This window comes from Lonchura striata, chromosome 16 (genome assembly GCF_050655825.1).
Source record: "Lonchura striata isolate lonStrDom1 chromosome 16, ASM5065582v1, whole genome shotgun sequence".
Taxonomy (NCBI): domain Eukaryota; kingdom Metazoa; phylum Chordata; class Aves; order Passeriformes; family Estrildidae; genus Lonchura; species Lonchura striata.
The window spans coordinates 4676535-4693530 of NC_140718.1; the positions used below are offsets into that span (position 1 = coordinate 4676535).

Here is a 16996-nt window from a genome sequence, read left to right on the forward strand (position 1 = left end):
AGTGACCCTTTGAGGTCACACAGCTTTTTCTGACGTCACAGTGACAACTCTGTGATGTCACACAGCTCTCTGTGATGCAACACTGACATCACTGTGATGTCACACAATTCTTTTTAATGTCACACTGACTCCTCTGTGATTGCACAGATCCTCCTTTGATGTTACAATGACATCTCTATGATGCCACACTGACACATCTGTGACGTCACACAGATCACAGTGATGTCACATGGACATCTCTGTGATGTCACATCACACAGCTCTTCGTGATGTCGCACTGACATTTCTGTGAGGTCACAGGGCTTTTAGTGATGTCACACAGACATCCCTGTGATGTCACATAACTTTCTGTGATGTCAAAGAGATATATCTGTGACATCTCACTGACATCTCTGTGATGTCACATTGACCTTGTGAGGTCACACAGCCATCTATGATGTCACACGGACGTATTTGTGATGTCACACAACCTCTTCGGACGTCACAATGACATGTCTATGATGTCAAACTGACACCTCTGTGACGCCACACGTCTCTCTGAGACATCACAGTGACTTGTATGTGATGTCACACAGCTCTCTGTGATGTGACATGTTGGTGGCTGTGTTGTAGCACAGACCCTGTGAGGTCACAAAGCTTTTTGTGATGTCACAAATTCCTCTCTGTGATGTCACTCTGACACCTCTTTTGTCAGAACTCAAAGTGTTACTCAGACATTTTTAGAGGTTTCAGGCCTATGTCAGAAGCGTTTTAGACCATGGCAGGCAGCTGGAAACAGCTGTGATTTTGAGTTTGAGCCATGGAATGAATTACCAACTTTGAAGGTGGAACAAGCAGTCACAAAGGGTTAGATTGTATAGCAAAAGTAGTTACAAAACAGAAGCTAATTTTTTTTAGTATTGTACAGAAGGGTTTTAACACTTGTACACGGGGGTTTTTACTTTGTACATGGGGGTCAGAAGTTCTAAGGTGGAGGAAAGTGGGCTGATCCTGTTCTTCCTCTTTCCTTTTCCTTGCCTCCCTGTTCTTCGTGGTGTTGGCACTCACAGATTAGTTTAGAGTAGGAAAGCACTTTGTAATATAGGTAGTAGGTACTGGGGGAAAACTATAAACATGTAATACGTAATATATCATATAAAAGATAGCAGCAGCCATGGGCCGGGGGAGATACGAAGAAGACAGCAGACAGAGAGGGTGTCAGTGTGTGTGTGTGCCTCTACCCGGGCCACTGACCAAGCAGCCGCAGCCCGAGAAGAGAATCTTTTAGATAACTAACAATAAACTCCCTTGAGACTGAATTGCAAAAGCCTGCGGAGTTTTTCTTTGGGAGCACGGGTTGGAGGAGTGATTTCACCACCTTATGAGACCCCAGAGCAAGGCTGGGGTTCTCACACATGGCGTCCCTGGTCGGGAATCAACAAAAAGAACAAGAAGAAACATCAAACGACCTCCAACCTTCATCAGCAGAAAAAGAAAAATAGAAGAGCAGTTCACACACACTCTTCGCAATTTCAAGAAGAGAGGTGTTGGAGGGTGCCGCGGGAGACGACTCATGATATCATGATCATCAAGTCTCAATTTATTGTGACAGATTACACAGTTTATATATGTTCGTTAATTAGCTCATACATATTGCAAAAGCCAAGCTCATGATTGGTTGCTATGTGACTTGTACTATTATCTTAAAACTATTTTTGTGAATGATACTTGCCTGTCCAGCTGGCCTTGCAGCTAGAACAGCTTAGTACTTCTTTGTTCTTCTCTATCTATTTCTACATACCAAGCAGTTTCAATATCTTGCTTTCTGCACACCATCTGCTCTTCAGGGTCATGCGGACTTTGCAGCAGTCACGTAGCCCTCCCTATTTGGATTAATTTTACAGTATCATGTCCCCTGTTGTACAACCATTCCTCTGTCAAGCTCTCTTCATCTCCCCCGTTTTCCTTTTGTACAAGAAGATGTGCATTCAGCATTTTCTGCAAAAGCTGCTGCATCAAGCCTTGCAAGCAAGTAAACACACAGGGCAAAACAAGCAAAAGTATCACAATTATGCTTAGAACTATTATGCCGTATTTGATAATGTCCTTTAACCATGGTCCGATCCCTAATCTCTTAGCTGTCCTTCTAAACTTAATCCATCCTCTACCTTTAACTATTGAGTTAGCTTGGTTAATTTTCGTATTTGTTTGTGGATGGATGTAGAGTGATCAGATAAGTTCATACAGCACATTCCTTCAAATTTTTTACAACTATGACCTTGGGCTAGAAGAAGTAAATTAGTGGCAGCTGCTCTGTTTTGCAGAACTGCATGAAAGATATACCTATATTTGTGGCAAGCTCACTTAACATTTTAGATGGAATACTAATTTACTTTTTTGTCTAGTAGGCTAGGATGTTCAATTGTGTGAGAGCTTGCACTGAAGCAACTCGTGGGGTGAAAAATGAGGTTAGTATTACAGAAGTGCACCCCACTTCATATTTTTTATGTTTTTTATTGTTCTGTTTAACATGAAAGGAACAAACTTAATTCTAAATACAAACTATATTTATGATAAACTTAATGTTATGCTTTTGATTATCTAATTGATTGTCCCTCTTTTTCTTTTGCCATTGAAAAGCAAAGGCAAAATGAACAGAAAAATCACAGGCATTACTAAAACTCATTAAAACTTAGTAAAAAAGTCTATAACATAATTAAAAACACACTTATGAAAAAACCCAAAGTCTACAATCTTCTGTGGGTGAAACACAAATCTTTGCACAATCCACTTTTGCTGTGCATCCTCTGATTCACTTGTGGAGAGATTAGTGTTCTCTTGAAATTGATAAGTTTAACATTCTTCACTGAAATCTATCCAGATTCTGCACCTGCTAAAACACAAACAAACTCAACACCCCCCACAGGGACTGGAGGGTCCTCTCTCAATTGTTTCCTAGAATTTGCATGAAGAAATCGAAATATCAACATCTTTGTTATAAACATGAAAAAACATCAAGAACAAAACAATGCATATATTAGAGGGAAATGCCGCGGGAGACAAGACTCATGATATCATGATCATCAAGTCTCAGCTTATTGTAACAGATTTCACAGTTTATATATGTTCGTTAATTAGCTCATACATATTGCAAAAGCCAAGCTCATGATTGGTTGCTATGTGACTTGTACTATTATCTTAAAAGTATCTTTATGATCGATACATGCCTGTCCGGCTGGCCTTGCAGTTAGAACAGCTTTGTACCCCCTTTGTTCTTCTCTATCTACTTCTACATACCAAGCAATTTCAATATCCTGCTTTCTGCACATCATCTATTCTTCAGGGCCATGCGAACTTTGCAGCAGTCACGTAGCCCTCCCTATTTGGATTAATTTTACAGTATCATGTCCCTTGTCGTTCAACCATTCCTCTATCAGGCTCTCTTCATCTCCCCCGTTTTCCTTTTGGACAAGAAGGTGTGCATTCAACATTTTCTGCAAAAGCTGCTGCATCAAGCCTTGTAAGCAAGTAAACACACAGGGCAAAACAAGCAAAAGTATCACAATTATGCTTAGAACTATTATGCCATATTTGATGATGTCCCTCAACCATGGTCCGATCCCCAATCCTTTCAGCCAGCCTTCCAAGCCCAATCCGTCCTCCACCTTCAACTGTTGAGTTAGCTCGGTCAATTTTTGTATTTGCTTATGGATAGATGTAGAGTGATCAGATAGGTTCATACAGCACATTCCTTCAAATTCCTCACAACCATGACCTTGGGCTAGCAATAGGAAATCTATAGCTGCCCTATTCTGCAGTGTGGCATGTCTTACTGAGTCTACGTCCAAAAGCAGGTCACTTAAGGCCTTCGATGTAGCATTCGTCTGTTTAGCTAGCCAGCATCCCAGCTTGTTGAGTTGAGCTAATGCTCCTGCTGAGGCAACACCAGGCGCTAGGAAAGAGGCAGCAATAATCGCCTCAGGGGACCAAAATCTAACATTATCTTGACAGTTACTGGCAAAGTTATGTACACTGCGTCGCAATCTGCTGCCATGATGACGCCGAGCCATGTCTAATATCATTGATGTGTTGGGTGTCAGCAATGACAATCTTCCTAACGAACAAGGGCCTCCCTTTATTTTGGAAGGTATGCCAGCCCAAGCTCTGTCACCACAAATAAAGAATATTCCTCGGGGCAAAGAAAGCGGATTATTTGTTGACTTTGAAACCTTTTTGGCCGTGTACTGACACCAGATACTACTGTTTCTGTAAATTGGCAAAGTGGAATTAACGACAATTGCAGACTCATTGATTCTCTGTTGCTTGCTTGTCCAGTTAAAGTACAAACAGCAATCCATGCCAACTGCCCCCAGTAGCTCTAGCTCCTGGGGTTCTGCCGGGGCGATCGGAAAGTAGGGCACCCACCTGTCCCAATTATCTACAGTAGTATTCAAATTTAAATTATCACAAGTTGGAACACGTGTAGGACATGGCCATGTATCCAATGGTAGACCGACTAGGCAGGTGGAGAACGGATTGCCTGGGGAAGATAAAGCAAGACAGATGGACTCTTGCCCTGTTAGATTTGCCATTGTGACCCATACATTTGTTTTAGGTTGAGGTGGGACGTATGCCTGCACACTTAGCAGCACGGCTGCGACGACGAAACCTCCTACACTGCGTGTCCCATTCCTCTGGGTCAACTTGCCACTGAATGGGGATGCCGATACCATTCTGACAACAGGAATCTATAATCCCTGTCCTTTTAACACCCAGAATTTTCTCTGCTAAGTGCTGTACCCTCCAAGCTAGCCTTCTTAATTCCAGGTCTTCTGTATTTTCTATTAATCTCAGGCTCTCCCTGATAGGCTGACCTGTTAGTCGTGTTAAAGCGCGCTGTGGTGAGTCAAAGCTCCACTGGCGCTGACAGGTAAGACACCAGAATGCAGAGGTAAGGTGGTGCTGATGAATCCACCAACGATGAGAGCACCCTCCACAATATATTTTTACCCAAGATTGGTGGTCATAACTATTGCAAGTCAAGCAAGCAAGTGGACAAAAGCGGTCAAAGTCTCTAGCTAAATGAGGCAAGAGGCAGTCTTCAACTTCTCTCTCCGAGTCAAACAGGAATTTAATCTGAAACTCTTCTTCTAGTTCATACAGGATCCTGGAGATCGTCCTCTGTAGGCGCTGCCTCCTTCTCTGCTCCGGGCTGGTCATTGGTGGGCCGCACCCACTTAGCTGGGACCCACACAGTACCTGCTGGTGTAGAAACACACAGATAGCCCCTGCCCCAGTATAATACTTTGGCTGGACCTTGCCAAATCCCTGTTTTTGGATCTCTATACCTGACTACCATTTGCGGAGGGGTAGGGGCTTTAGAGGCAAAATGAGTAATTGCTGCGGGTAACCCCCCATCTCCAAAAATACATAAGTGATTAAGCACAAACAGGCATTTCAATAACCTATCCTGCACGCTGACTGTATCAATGTATTTTTCCAGATATTGTTTAAGAGTTCCATTGGCTCTCTCTACTATTGCCTGTCCAGTAGGGGAGTTTGCAATCCCTGTAACGTGTGTGATGTTCCATGTTTGCATAAAGCGGGCAACACGTTTACTGCAATAAGCAGGGCCATTATCAGTCTTGATCTTCTGAGGCACTCCCATAACTGCGATACAGCTGCTGAGATGTCGCTCCACATGAAGGGCTCGTTCTCCTGTCTGAGCAGTAGCCCATATGTAATGGCTGTAAGTATCAATAGTCACATGGACGTACTTCAAACTACCAAAACTAGGTACATGGGTGACATCCATCTGCCAAAGTTCATTAGCTTGCAGGCCTCGCGGATTTACTCCTATTCCCAGGCCCACTCCTCTGTTGTGATGGCTACATATGGGGCAAGCCTTAACAATAGCTCTAGCTTCTTGTAGTGGAATACCGAACTCCTGTGATAGGCCTTTGGCATTCTGATGAAAGATAGCATGGTTCTCTCGGGCCATTGTTTGCCGTGGAAGTACTACTTGATGAGCAATTGACACTGACACTAATTTGTCGGCTCTGGCATTGCCTGCTCCCAGTCCTTCATTCCATTTGTGGCTGCGGACATGTATGATAGAATATGCCTCCCTTCTGTTCCTTAAGGCGCGCTTTAAATTGAAGAAAGAGCTCGTAAAGGCGCTGATTTTGGACCTCCTTGATGGCGGCATCTTCAATCCTTGATGCCACTCCTACGACATAGAGTGAGTCAGAAACAACGTTCAGCGGCCCCAACAAGTGAGACACTGCCCAAATAACTGCCCTTAATTCCAATGTCTGTAAGTTGTCCTGAAATGTTGCCTCCAGTATCTGGTAATGCCATTGTTGTTCTGTCTTCCAGACCACAGCCGCTCTGCGTGATTTGCGGCCTGCGTCTGTGAAAGCTGTAATGGCATTTGAGATAGGCTTCTCCTTTCTTAGGGGTTTCTGTATCCATGTCCATTTTCCTACCCATTGTAATTGTTTGGGTGTAAGGGGTCCTGTACTAACAGTAGCTGCAGATGAAAGCAATGCTTCGGCAAGGGGTGCAGAGTTTAGAAGGTACCAGTCCAAAGTGGGTTTTTCCATGGGTATATTGATTTTTACTGGTTCTGAACCACTTATCTCTAAAATACGAGTACGTCCCTTCTTGATAAGTGTTGCCAGGCTGTCGACCTTGGAGGTTACTGTTCTTTTTTGCTGTAATGGGGGTGAGATCCATTCTAGCACCACCGTCTCCCCCGTTTTCTTTTCATGCTGGGTGACAGCCCCTAATAGGTGGTCCTCAGTGTTCCAAATGGTCAAATGTAAAGGAAGATCAGGATCAAGACGTCTCACAAAACCAGTAGAGATGCAGTGTGTAATGTCGTGTAAAGCATGACGTTGATCTGACATCAGATGAACTGGAGTGCAGGGATCGGTTCCTTTGAGGAGTGGGCGCAGTTTGTCTAAAAGGATATTAGGAATTCCAGTAACTGGCTTGAGCCATTGTAGGTCGCCCAAAAGCCTTTGCGCTTCATGCAAGGTGTTGACTGATGACTGGATAGATAGCTTCTGTGGTGTAATTCGCTGTTGAGTGATCGTCCATCCCAAGTATTTCCATGGAGCAGAAAATTGAATTTTGTTGGGTGCAATGACGAGAGAAGACTTCTCCAAGGTATGCAGGATATCATGGATTTGAGAGTCTAAAAAGGGGGTTGCTTGTGCGAACAGAATATCATCCATGTAGTGATAGATGATGGTATCGGGCATGCGTTGTCGCAGTGGCTGAAGTGCTGCATCCACATATAGCTGACAAATTGTAGGCGAATTACGCATTCCTTGTGGCAAAACCGTCCATTCAAATCTCCTGGCTGGATCGCCATGATTGAGGGCAGGGAGAGTAAAGGCAAACCTTTTAGTATCTGCAGGGTGCAGAGCAATAGTAAAAAAGCAGTCTTTCAAATCTATAACTAAAATGGGCCATTCTTGTGGTAACATAGCAGGATTCGGCATCCCAGGTTGCAGTGCTCCCATAGGTTCCATCTGATCATTTACTGCTCTGAGATCATGCAAGAGCCGGTAATTGCCCGACTTTTTCTTGATAACAAAGATCGGAGTGTTCCAAGGGCTTGTGGATGGTCTAAGATGTCCCTGCTTGTATTGTTCATCAACCAACAAATGTGCCTGCTCCAGACTTTCCCGTTTCAAAGGCCACTGCTTAACTACCACAGGCTCGTTAGTAGTCCATGTAAGTGGTAGCGGGAAGATCCAAGCAATGGCCGTCACTGAAAAGAATGACCGTTGGTAAGGACGAGGCCCAGCTGGGCCAGAACATCACGGCCAATCAAGCATTGAACAGCAGGTGGTAAGGTTGTTATAGAGAGCGCTGCAGACGCCTGTCTCCCTTCAATTTCAACAGTCAGTAGTGGGGTGTGGCTTGCGAGTGTCATTCTGCCGATGCCGCTCACCGTGGTTGCTGTGGGCTGGGTGGGCCAAGACGCAGGCCAATGACCTGGGTCAATAATGCTGGTATCTGCGCCCGTATCCAGAAGTCCTTTAAGCACAATGCTGTGTCCCTGATGGATCAAGCGACAGGATTTCCTGGGGCGGGTGTTGAGATCCAAGGTAAGCAATGCGAGACCTCCTGTTGAGCCAAATCCCTCTGGAGTCCTGGGGACTTGGGATATAGGTTCCAATCCTTTGTTCATTTGTGGCAGTGGGATTAACTGAGCAATCCTTTGACCTTTTGGTACTGTCACGGGGGGATATGGCGTATGAGCGATGATCATGATTTCGCCGCAGCAGTCGGCATCGATGATCCCTGGTTCCACAAAGAGGCCTAAAATAGAGGCTGAAGAGTGGCCAATAATGAGTCCTCCCATAGCTTGTCCGTGTATTCGCAAGGGGCCATGGATTCCAGTTGGAATTTTATGTGGTCTTGAAGTTAGGAGATCAGTGTCTACTGCGGCTGCCAAGTCCAGGCCGAGGCTCCCGCAGGTGGCAGGCTGGAATTGCTGAGTGGCTTCATTTCTGCAGCTGCTATTTGTGTCCCGGCGCGGCCGCTGATCGCGCTGCTCCTGGAGTTTCCCTGCTTCCTTTTCCATGCGTTAGAGTTGTGGGTGTTTGATTGGCATCTGCCACACCAGACTCCTGTTGCTCCGCATTCCCTTCGAGTGTGACCTAAGTTTCCACAGCGGTAGCATTTTACACGTGCCCCCCCGGTAGTATTAGAATGGGGGCGTAGCCTGAAGGGGAGCAAGGGCTGCTAAGACCTGATTTTGAGAGGCTAAAACCTGATTTTGAGAGCTTGCCTGTTCTCGTAATCCCTGTCCTATCTCTTGTAAAGCATTAACCAATAGTGCCTGAGTTCCAACTGGTACTGAAGCAGCCTTTTCTAGCAATGCTTGGACAGTCCAATCCCCAGGGATAGAAGTAATCAAATTTCTAGTTGTGGGATTGCTATTCTGGAGTATGCACTGCTTAAGTAGGGCATCCTGCATATGATCAGCCACCCCTGCTTTGGACAACGCCTCCATTATTTTATCTACGAATGTGCCAAGAGGCTCCTCCCTGCCTTGTTTAATCCCCATATACATTGGAATTCCATCCGGGGTCTTGACTTTGTCTATGGCTCTTCTTGCCACCACTGTGGCTTCTCTTAATTTGTCAGGTCCTAGTGACGCCTGTTGTTCTAAGCGTACATGATTACCCTGTCCCATGAGTTCGGCTACAGTAAGCCCTGCCAAAGGATCCCCCTGAGCCCTTGGTAAATTAGCACTTCTCTCCACTTCCTCTCTCCAGCGTGCCTCAAAAAGTAAGCGTTGATGCGGCGTGAAGATCAATTTGGCCATTCCCCTAACATCGGAAGGCAATAAAGTGTGAGCATTAAAAATAAAATCAAGCATTTGCCTGGCAGGCTCACTGGCGATACCATAGCTCCCCACAGTGGCGCGCAGCTGTGTCAACAGTTTCCAGTCCATGCTCTGGACCTGCGCAGTGTACCCCCCGTCGCCATTCGGCGAAAATATCACCGGAAACGCAAGGGTTTCCTGTGCTGCCGTGAAGAGCTCAGCGTCCCCCGTCTGCATGCCCTCCTGTGCAATAGCAGCCCATAACTCACGTCTTCCCTTAGCCATGGCCTCCACGAGGTCAGAATCTGCCCTAGGGACAGGCGCCTGCCCGGGAGACGGAGGATGTCGCGAGGAGGGTGCTACGGTAACATTTTGAATTACCGGAGGGGGACGCGATGGTGGGGGTAGAGGGGGAGCTGATGGCAGCACCTCAATGCCACTAGTATCTGTGGGCGGTGCAGGCATTTCAGGAGCAGAGATGGGGACAGGGAAATTTGTAAGGACCGGAGGGTTAGGCTCACTAGAAGAAAGCGAGGGTTCATATTCCTTATTTTTCTCCCGGGCTGTCCGTATCCCTTCCACTGCCTTCTTTTCTGCCTGACACATTAGCAATTCACTATGAACTACCCGCCAAAGCTTTCCCATCTTCTTACCCGTTTTATCTTCATCTAACACTAACTCCACCAACTTATCCCCAAATTTCCTCCATTCGGAAAGTTCATGAACACTATGGGGGTTAACGAAAAAGCCGTAAGACTCAGCATGATGCAATAGCGAAGGGAGATCCTTATCTAAGTCAATCCCCCTAATCTGCCTTTTTCTAAGAGAAGCACTAAATAAATCATATGCTGCTTGCCTTTCCATGATTACGTCGGTACCGTTGCTGGCTCCTTCAGGCTTCGGCAGCACGTAACGGCTGAGCCCGCTTCTACGGTCACTCAGGGCGCGGAGCAGAGCGTTTCGCCTCTTCTCTTTATTTTCGCCGTCCTTCCAGCCGCAGGACCCGCACTCCAACGCAGCACCTCTCTCGCCTTAGGCTCGGATCAGATCCCTGCTTTCGGGCGCCAGTTGTTAGAGGGAAATGCCGCGGGAGACAAGACTCATGCTATCATGATCATCAAGTCTCAGTTTATTGTGACAGATTACACAGTTTATAGATGTTTGTTAATTAGCTCATACATATTGCAAAAGCCGAGCTCATGATTGGTTGCTATGTGACTTGTACTATTATCTTAAAAGTATCTTTGTGAAAGATACTTGCCTGTCCAGCTGGCCTTGCAGCTAGAACAGCTTAGTACTTCTTTGTTCTTCTCTATCTATTTCTACATACCAAGCAGTTTCAATATCCTGCTTTCTGCACACCATCTACTCTTCAGGGTCATGCGAACTTTGCAGCAGTCACGTAGCCCTCCCTATTTGGATTAATTTTACAGCATCATGTCCCTTGTCGTTCAACCATTCCTCTGTCAGGCTCTCTTCAAGAGAACATCTAAACAACAAATCACAATAACATAACTCTACATCAATAAAGTTTCTCTTAAGATTCACACAATATTCATCCCTTAATTGAGAGAGCCAATCATCTCATTATCTATCTATTACAGTTTTGGATGGAGACCAGAACTAATACCTTGCAAAAGGAAAAGAGGGTACAAAGGTCCCTGCAGTCCCCTGGCCTGGTACCCCAGCCAGTGGGGAAAGGAAGAGGGCAGCATGTGGCCAGGAGTTTAAAAGGAGGCTGTGTCCTCCAAAACTTTGAGAGAGAAAACCCCAGCAGCAGATATCCCCATGGACTCTCTCCCTTTATTCAAATAAAGATGCAGGGCTCCTCTGGCTCCGTTATGGACACTGGCTTTTCACAGCGTGGTTTGTATGCACACCCGTTTCCTTGTATCAGAGTATCACCAGCCTGCGGTGACTCCCTGCCACTCTGGTGTGCAGGAGAAATGGAACTAATTTCCATTAAGGCCCTCCCAGAGGCAAGGAAGAACAGACCCAGAGGAGACAAGCAACCCCTGCATCCAAACTTTAGCACCAGATGCCGAGTGAGTGGCAGAGGGGACGTAGTGGGTGCATTTCCCTCAGCCTTCTCCTGAGACTCAGCAGCCGGGGGCTTGCACTGCACTTGTGTGTTGGATAATATACTAACTTTATTTTTTTTTTCATTTCTCTAGTCAGGCGTGTTATGGACAAATTCAATTGGGGATGCTAATGATAGTTAAATCAATTAACATTAATTTATTAAGCAAGCATTATTAAGCAAAAGCACAGTGCTGGGCAGCCGGGCAGTCTCTGCTCTGCCACGGCGCACCTTCCCCCTGCGGTTGTCATGCTGTCATGGTAGCGTGGAGGAAGGTTTTAGAAAGGCCTTGGGAATGGTAAATTGAGGTCAAAGATACATTTATGTATGCTCCACTGTTTCGGGAAAGTCCCGCTTCAGCATTCCTCTGTAAACCCCCTTCTTCCCACCCCTGAGCAGTTCCCATTGGACCTGGCCCCTGGGGTGGTTCTGATGTGCCTTAGCTGAACACTGTCTCTATTGTTTAAGACCTTATCTCTTAATTTGCTGTATAAAACTGTATCTGGGCAATAGCCCGGGGCCTTTGGTCCCTGCAACACTTCAGGCAATACAATCTCTCTGGACAAGCATACAAGCATTGGTCTCACTTCGTCTCTTTATCTCGAATCCTAGCGGCGAGTGAGGCAGCACCGCAGCTCGGACCGTGCTAACCCAGACGCTGCCTGGTAAGCCGACAGCTCACAGTGATATCACATGGACATCTCTGTGATGTCACACAACTCTTCATGATGTCACATTGGCATTTCTGAGAGGTCACAGGGCTTTTAGTGACATCACACAGACATCTCTGTGATGTCACAGAACCTCCTGTGATATCACAGTGACAACTCTGTGACATCACACAGCTCTCTGTGGTGCCACACTGACACCACTGTGATGTCACACAATTCTCTTTGATGTCACACTGACTCCTCTGTGATTGCACAGATCCTCCTTTGATGTTACAATGACACCTTTATGATGCCACACTGACACATCTGTGACATCACACAGATCACAGTGATATCACATGGACGTCTTTGTGATGTCACACAGCTCTTTGTGATGTCGCTTTGACATTTCTGTGAGGTCACAGGGCTTTTAGTGATGTCACACAGACATCTCTGTGATGTCACAGAACTTCCTGTGATGTCACAGAGCTATTTCTGTGATGTCACACTGACATCTCTATGATGTCACATTGACCTTGTGAGGTCACACAGCTGTCTATGATGTCACTTGGACATCTTTGTGATGTCACACAACCTCCTCTGATGTCACAATGACATCTCTATGATGTCACACAGACACCTCTGTGACGTCACACTTAGATGGCTGTGATGTCACACAGACCCTCTGAGGTCACAAATCTTTTTGTGATGTCACAATGACATCTCTGTGATGTCACTCAGACACCTCTGTGATGTCACAGTGACCCTGTGAGGTCACACATCTTTTTGAGATGCCACACTGACATCTCTGTGATGTCACACAGCTCTCTGAGATGTCACATGGACATCCCTGTGATGTTGCACCAATCTCTGTGATTTCACACAGCTCTCTGTGATATCACATGGACACCCTATGATGTTACACAGCTCTCTCAGATGTCACACTGACTTCTCTGTGAAGTCACACAACTTCCTCCTCTGATGTCACAATGACATCTCTATGATGTCACACTGATGCCTCCAAAATGTTGAAGAGAGCTTGGCAGAAGAATGGTTGTACAACAGGGGACATGATACTGTAAAATTAATCCAAGTAGGGAGGGCTACGTGACTGCTGCAAAGTTCGCATGACCCTGAAGGGCAGATGGTGTGCAGAAAGCAGGATATTGAAACTGCTTGGTATGTTATGGAGAGTTTTGTGGAAGAATGGCTTCGTGAGAAAGGACATGACTACGTGCAGTTAGTGAAGCAGTAGCTGAAAATTGCACAGTGCAGCAATAGCAGATGTAGCAATAATATCTTATGTCCTTGGCTAAGCTGGTTCTCAACAGTAGAATGTTCAGCAAAAAGATAAATGTAAGGGAAAACAAAGCAAGCTTAGAAAGCTCCAAAGGCGGGGTTGACCTGTTTTCCATACACCAATGATGAGCTTAAATTTTGCAATATGCATGATCCTCATTATAACGGGTATAACTATACATGTGTGCTTGAAATAAACTGAGACTTGTTGACATTATAGAATGGACTTGTCTCCCATCATTTTTTCCACAAAATGGTGACCCGATCGACGTGATAGGCGCCACGGTGGAGTGACGAAAAAGGGTTCGGGTCCTGATGCAGCCAGGACGGCAAAAGTGCTGAATTGAAATAGAGTGCACCGTGCCCCAGGTGACTGCACAGGCAAGCCTGGCCGATACGTGCTGACGACGACCTCGGAGGGCTGCAACAGCGCTGACAATATAGGTATGGAGAGGCAAGCAGCATATGATTTATTTACTGCATTCTTGCAGAAAAGGCAGATTAAAGGCATTGATTTGCAAAAAGATCTGCCAGGGTTATTAACATATGGGTATTCTAAGGGGTTCTTTGTAAATCCTCATACAGTACATGAGTTGTCTGAGTGGCGTAAGTTTGGGGATAAACTATGGGAGGAAGTTTTAGATGATGATAAGACAGCTAAAAAGTTGGGAAAGTGGTGGAAGATAGTTCACAATGAATTATTACAACATCAGGCAGAAAAGAAAGCTGCCGAGCAGAGAACTTCAGCACTAGAGAAAAATAGAGGTTTTAACGGGGAGGATTGGTTGCCTGGTGTTTCCATGCCACCTGCTGTATCTACAGTGGAGTTACCTCCATTGCGACCTGTGCCTGAGGATACGGAAACAGAGTTGCGTTGTGAGCCCACGGCTCCTCCAGCCCCCTCAGAACAGAAATCGACACTTCGTCAAAGTTTGTCTGTCAGTAAGCCGACCCCTAGGGCAGAGTCTGACCTAACGGAGGCTCTGGCCAGGGAACGGAGGGAAGTTTGGGCGACTTTGGCAAGAGAGGAGCTGGACAAAGGAGATGGGCAGGCTTTGGAACTAGCAACAGAACTGGCTTGTCCTGTAATTTTTCAGCAGCAGGCAGGCGGGGGGTTAACAGCTCAGATTACACCGTTAGATTGGAAGTTGTTGTCACAGTTGCGAGCTACAGTGAGTCAATTTGGAGTTACTAGTGAACCGGCTAGGCAGATATTGGATTATGTTTGGAGTACTAATATATTGCTACCAGGAGATTGTAGAAGTCTTGCTAAGCTTATTTTCTCGCCACATCAGAGGCTTTTGTTTGGTGCACATTGGCAGGCAGAAGTTAATGAAGCTGTAGCTATACAAAGGCAGCCTGGAGATCCTCTTCATGGAGTAACTGTAGATGAATTGATGGGCTTAGGACCATATTTTCGCACTGAGGCACAAGCTATGCTAGGACCTGAGAAGTGTCGAGAGGCAATGCGACTAGCTCGAAGGGCTATAGATAAGGTGAAAGACCCGGGAGGTTTGCCAGCGTATATGGGAATTAAACAAGGAAGGGATGAGACTTTTGGAGCATTTATTGATAAGGCAGCGGCAGCAATAGAGAGAGCTGGAGTGCCTGAGTTTATGCGTGGATCATTGTTGAAGCAGTGTGCTTTGCAAAATTGTAATGCTTCTACAAGAAGTGTGTTAAACACATTAGGAGCTAATTGGACTATAGAAGATGCATTAGAGAGGATGGCTACTATACCAACGGGGCAGCAGGCATTTTTAGTTGAGGCTATTAAAGAGCTGGGGGAGGGATTAAAAGAGCAGGCAAAAGCTTCACAGACACAAGTGTTAGCTGCTCTTGCACCCCTCCAAGCGTCAGTAGCAACCCAGGGAAATGTTTACGGCAGCCGTATGAGATGTTTCCGATGTGGAGGGACAGGACACGTTCGGCGAGAATGCTCTGCTGCTGGAATATGGTGTCCTAAGTGCAAATCGGATACTCATAACATTGCTGCCTGTAAGAGGAGACCGGGAAACGCCCGAAACAGCGCGAACAAGAGCAGCCGCGCTCCGACACAAATAGCTGCTCCAGCCTTTCCAACAGCGACACCTTGCGTCCAGCCACAAGAGGGAGCCTCGGGATGGACTTGGCAGCCGCAGTAGAAGTGACTTTAATGACACCACAGCCGCAGAAGGTCCCCACTGGAATTAATGGACCTATTATAATCGAGGGCAGGACAATGGGAGCTTTGTTATTGGGAAGATCATCGGCCTCTATGCTTGGATTATTTGTGCTGCCTGGTGTCATTGATGCAGACTATACTGGTGAAATTATGATTATGGTTCATACTCCATTTCCTCCTATTCGGATTAATAAAGGACAAAGGATTGCTCAATTGGTTCCTCTAGAGCAAGTTACTAAGGCTGTATCCTCACGGAAAAGCCGTGGAGGAGATGGATTTGGATCTACAGGAGGTTTGACTCTATTAACTTTGGATCTGAATGACAGACCAAGAAAGGAGGTTTTGTTGGAATATAAGGGACAAAAATGCATGCTTACAGGTTTGCTGGACACGGGTGCTGATTCAAGTATTATTGCACCACAGTGTTGGCCTGCACATTGGCCTTTACAGCCAGCTGCTACAGCAGTAACAGGAGTTGGAGGTTTAACTCTTGCAAGTCGCTCGCCACCTCTTACTGTCTCAATAGATGGTAAAATCATAAAGGCAATATTTTCTGTTGTTCAGTTACCACCTACGGTGCAATGCTTAATTGGGCGAGACATTTTGACACAGTTAGGAGTTGTCCTGACAAATGAGCACCCTTTGGGATAATAGCCATTGCTTGGACTTTCCCGATTCCCATAATTTGGAAAAGTGATGAGCCTATATGGGTAAAGCAATGGCCTTTAAAAAGGGAAAGTCTGCAACATGCTCATGCCTTGGTCACTGAACAATATCAACAAGGGCATCTGAAATTATCTACAAGTCCTTGGAATACCCCTATCTTTGTGATAAAGAAAAAGTCAGGGAAATATCGCTTGCTACATGACTTGCGGGAGGTTAATAAACAGATGGAGCCAATAGGTGCACTACAGCCAGGTCTGCCTAATCCAGCAATGTTACCTGAAGGATGGCCTCTATTGATAATAGATCTCAAAGATTGCTTTTTCACAATGATATTTTGATTGCTCAGCCTAAGTCATTTACAAGTCAACAGGTTAAACATGTACAAAACTTGCTGGGACGTTTTAAGCTTGTTGTGGCCCCAGAGAAAATACAGTTAACTTCTCCTTGGAAATACTTGGGATGGACATTGTCTCAAAGTTTGGTAACACCTCAGAAATTAGAACTGAAAACACAGATTGTTACTTTAAATGATGCTCAGAAATTACTAGGTGATTTACAATGGCTTAAACCTATAGTGGGCCTTCCAAATGAACTGTTAGATTCTCTTAGACCCTTATTGAAGGGCACAGACCCAACAGCACCAGTGATCCTTAATCCTCAGCAGAAAAGAACTCTTCAGCAAATTACAGACTGTGTGGTTCAGGGTCGTGTACAGCGGCGAATACTGGGAATCCCGCTTAATCTCACTATATGGTGTGGTGAAAAACATTTGCTGGGAGCTTTAACACAGCTAGAAACAAAAACGGGGG

The 16996-nt window shown here is 45.6% G+C and overlaps 3 protein-coding genes across 3 annotated transcripts; 1 reads left to right on the forward strand and 2 right to left on the reverse strand.

The window, feature by feature from the left end:
- Positions 1 to 3344: 3344 nt before the first annotated feature.
- Positions 3345 to 6118, reverse strand: LOC146765938 (syncytin-2-like). The gene has a single exon (XM_085593502.1). The coding sequence runs from the start codon at positions 4710 to 4712 to the stop codon at positions 3345 to 3347; it is 1368 nt and encodes a 455-aa protein (XP_085449628.1). The 5' UTR covers positions 4713 to 6118.
- A 2239-nt stretch (positions 6119 to 8357) lies between these two features.
- Positions 8358 to 11059, reverse strand: LOC146765939 (uncharacterized). Its single transcript, XM_085593555.1, has one exon. The coding sequence runs from the start codon at positions 10190 to 10192 to the stop codon at positions 8705 to 8707; it is 1488 nt and encodes a 495-aa protein (XP_085449681.1). The 5' UTR covers positions 10193 to 11059; the 3' UTR covers positions 8358 to 8704.
- Positions 11060 to 13569: 2510 nt separating this feature from the next.
- Positions 13570 to 16413, forward strand: LOC146765940 (uncharacterized). The gene has a single exon (XM_085593554.1). It carries the CDS (start codon positions 13804 to 13806, stop codon positions 15499 to 15501), a length of 1698 nt encoding a protein of 565 aa, XP_085449680.1. The 5' UTR covers positions 13570 to 13803; the 3' UTR covers positions 15502 to 16413.
- The last annotated feature ends 583 nt before the right edge of the window (positions 16414 to 16996 follow it).

Bases quoted from the DNA above. Each gene is read 5' to 3' on its own strand.
- LOC146765939 (XM_085593555.1), bottom strand. From the start codon at position 10,192: ATGGAAAGGCAAGCAGCATATGATTTATTTAGTGCTTCTCTTAGAAAA.
- LOC146765938 (XM_085593502.1), bottom strand. From the start codon at position 4,712: ATGGTATCGGCATCCCCATTCAGTGGCAAGTTGACCCAGAGGAATGGG.
- LOC146765940 (XM_085593554.1), top strand. From the start codon at position 13,804: ATGGAGAGGCAAGCAGCATATGATTTATTTACTGCATTCTTGCAGAAA.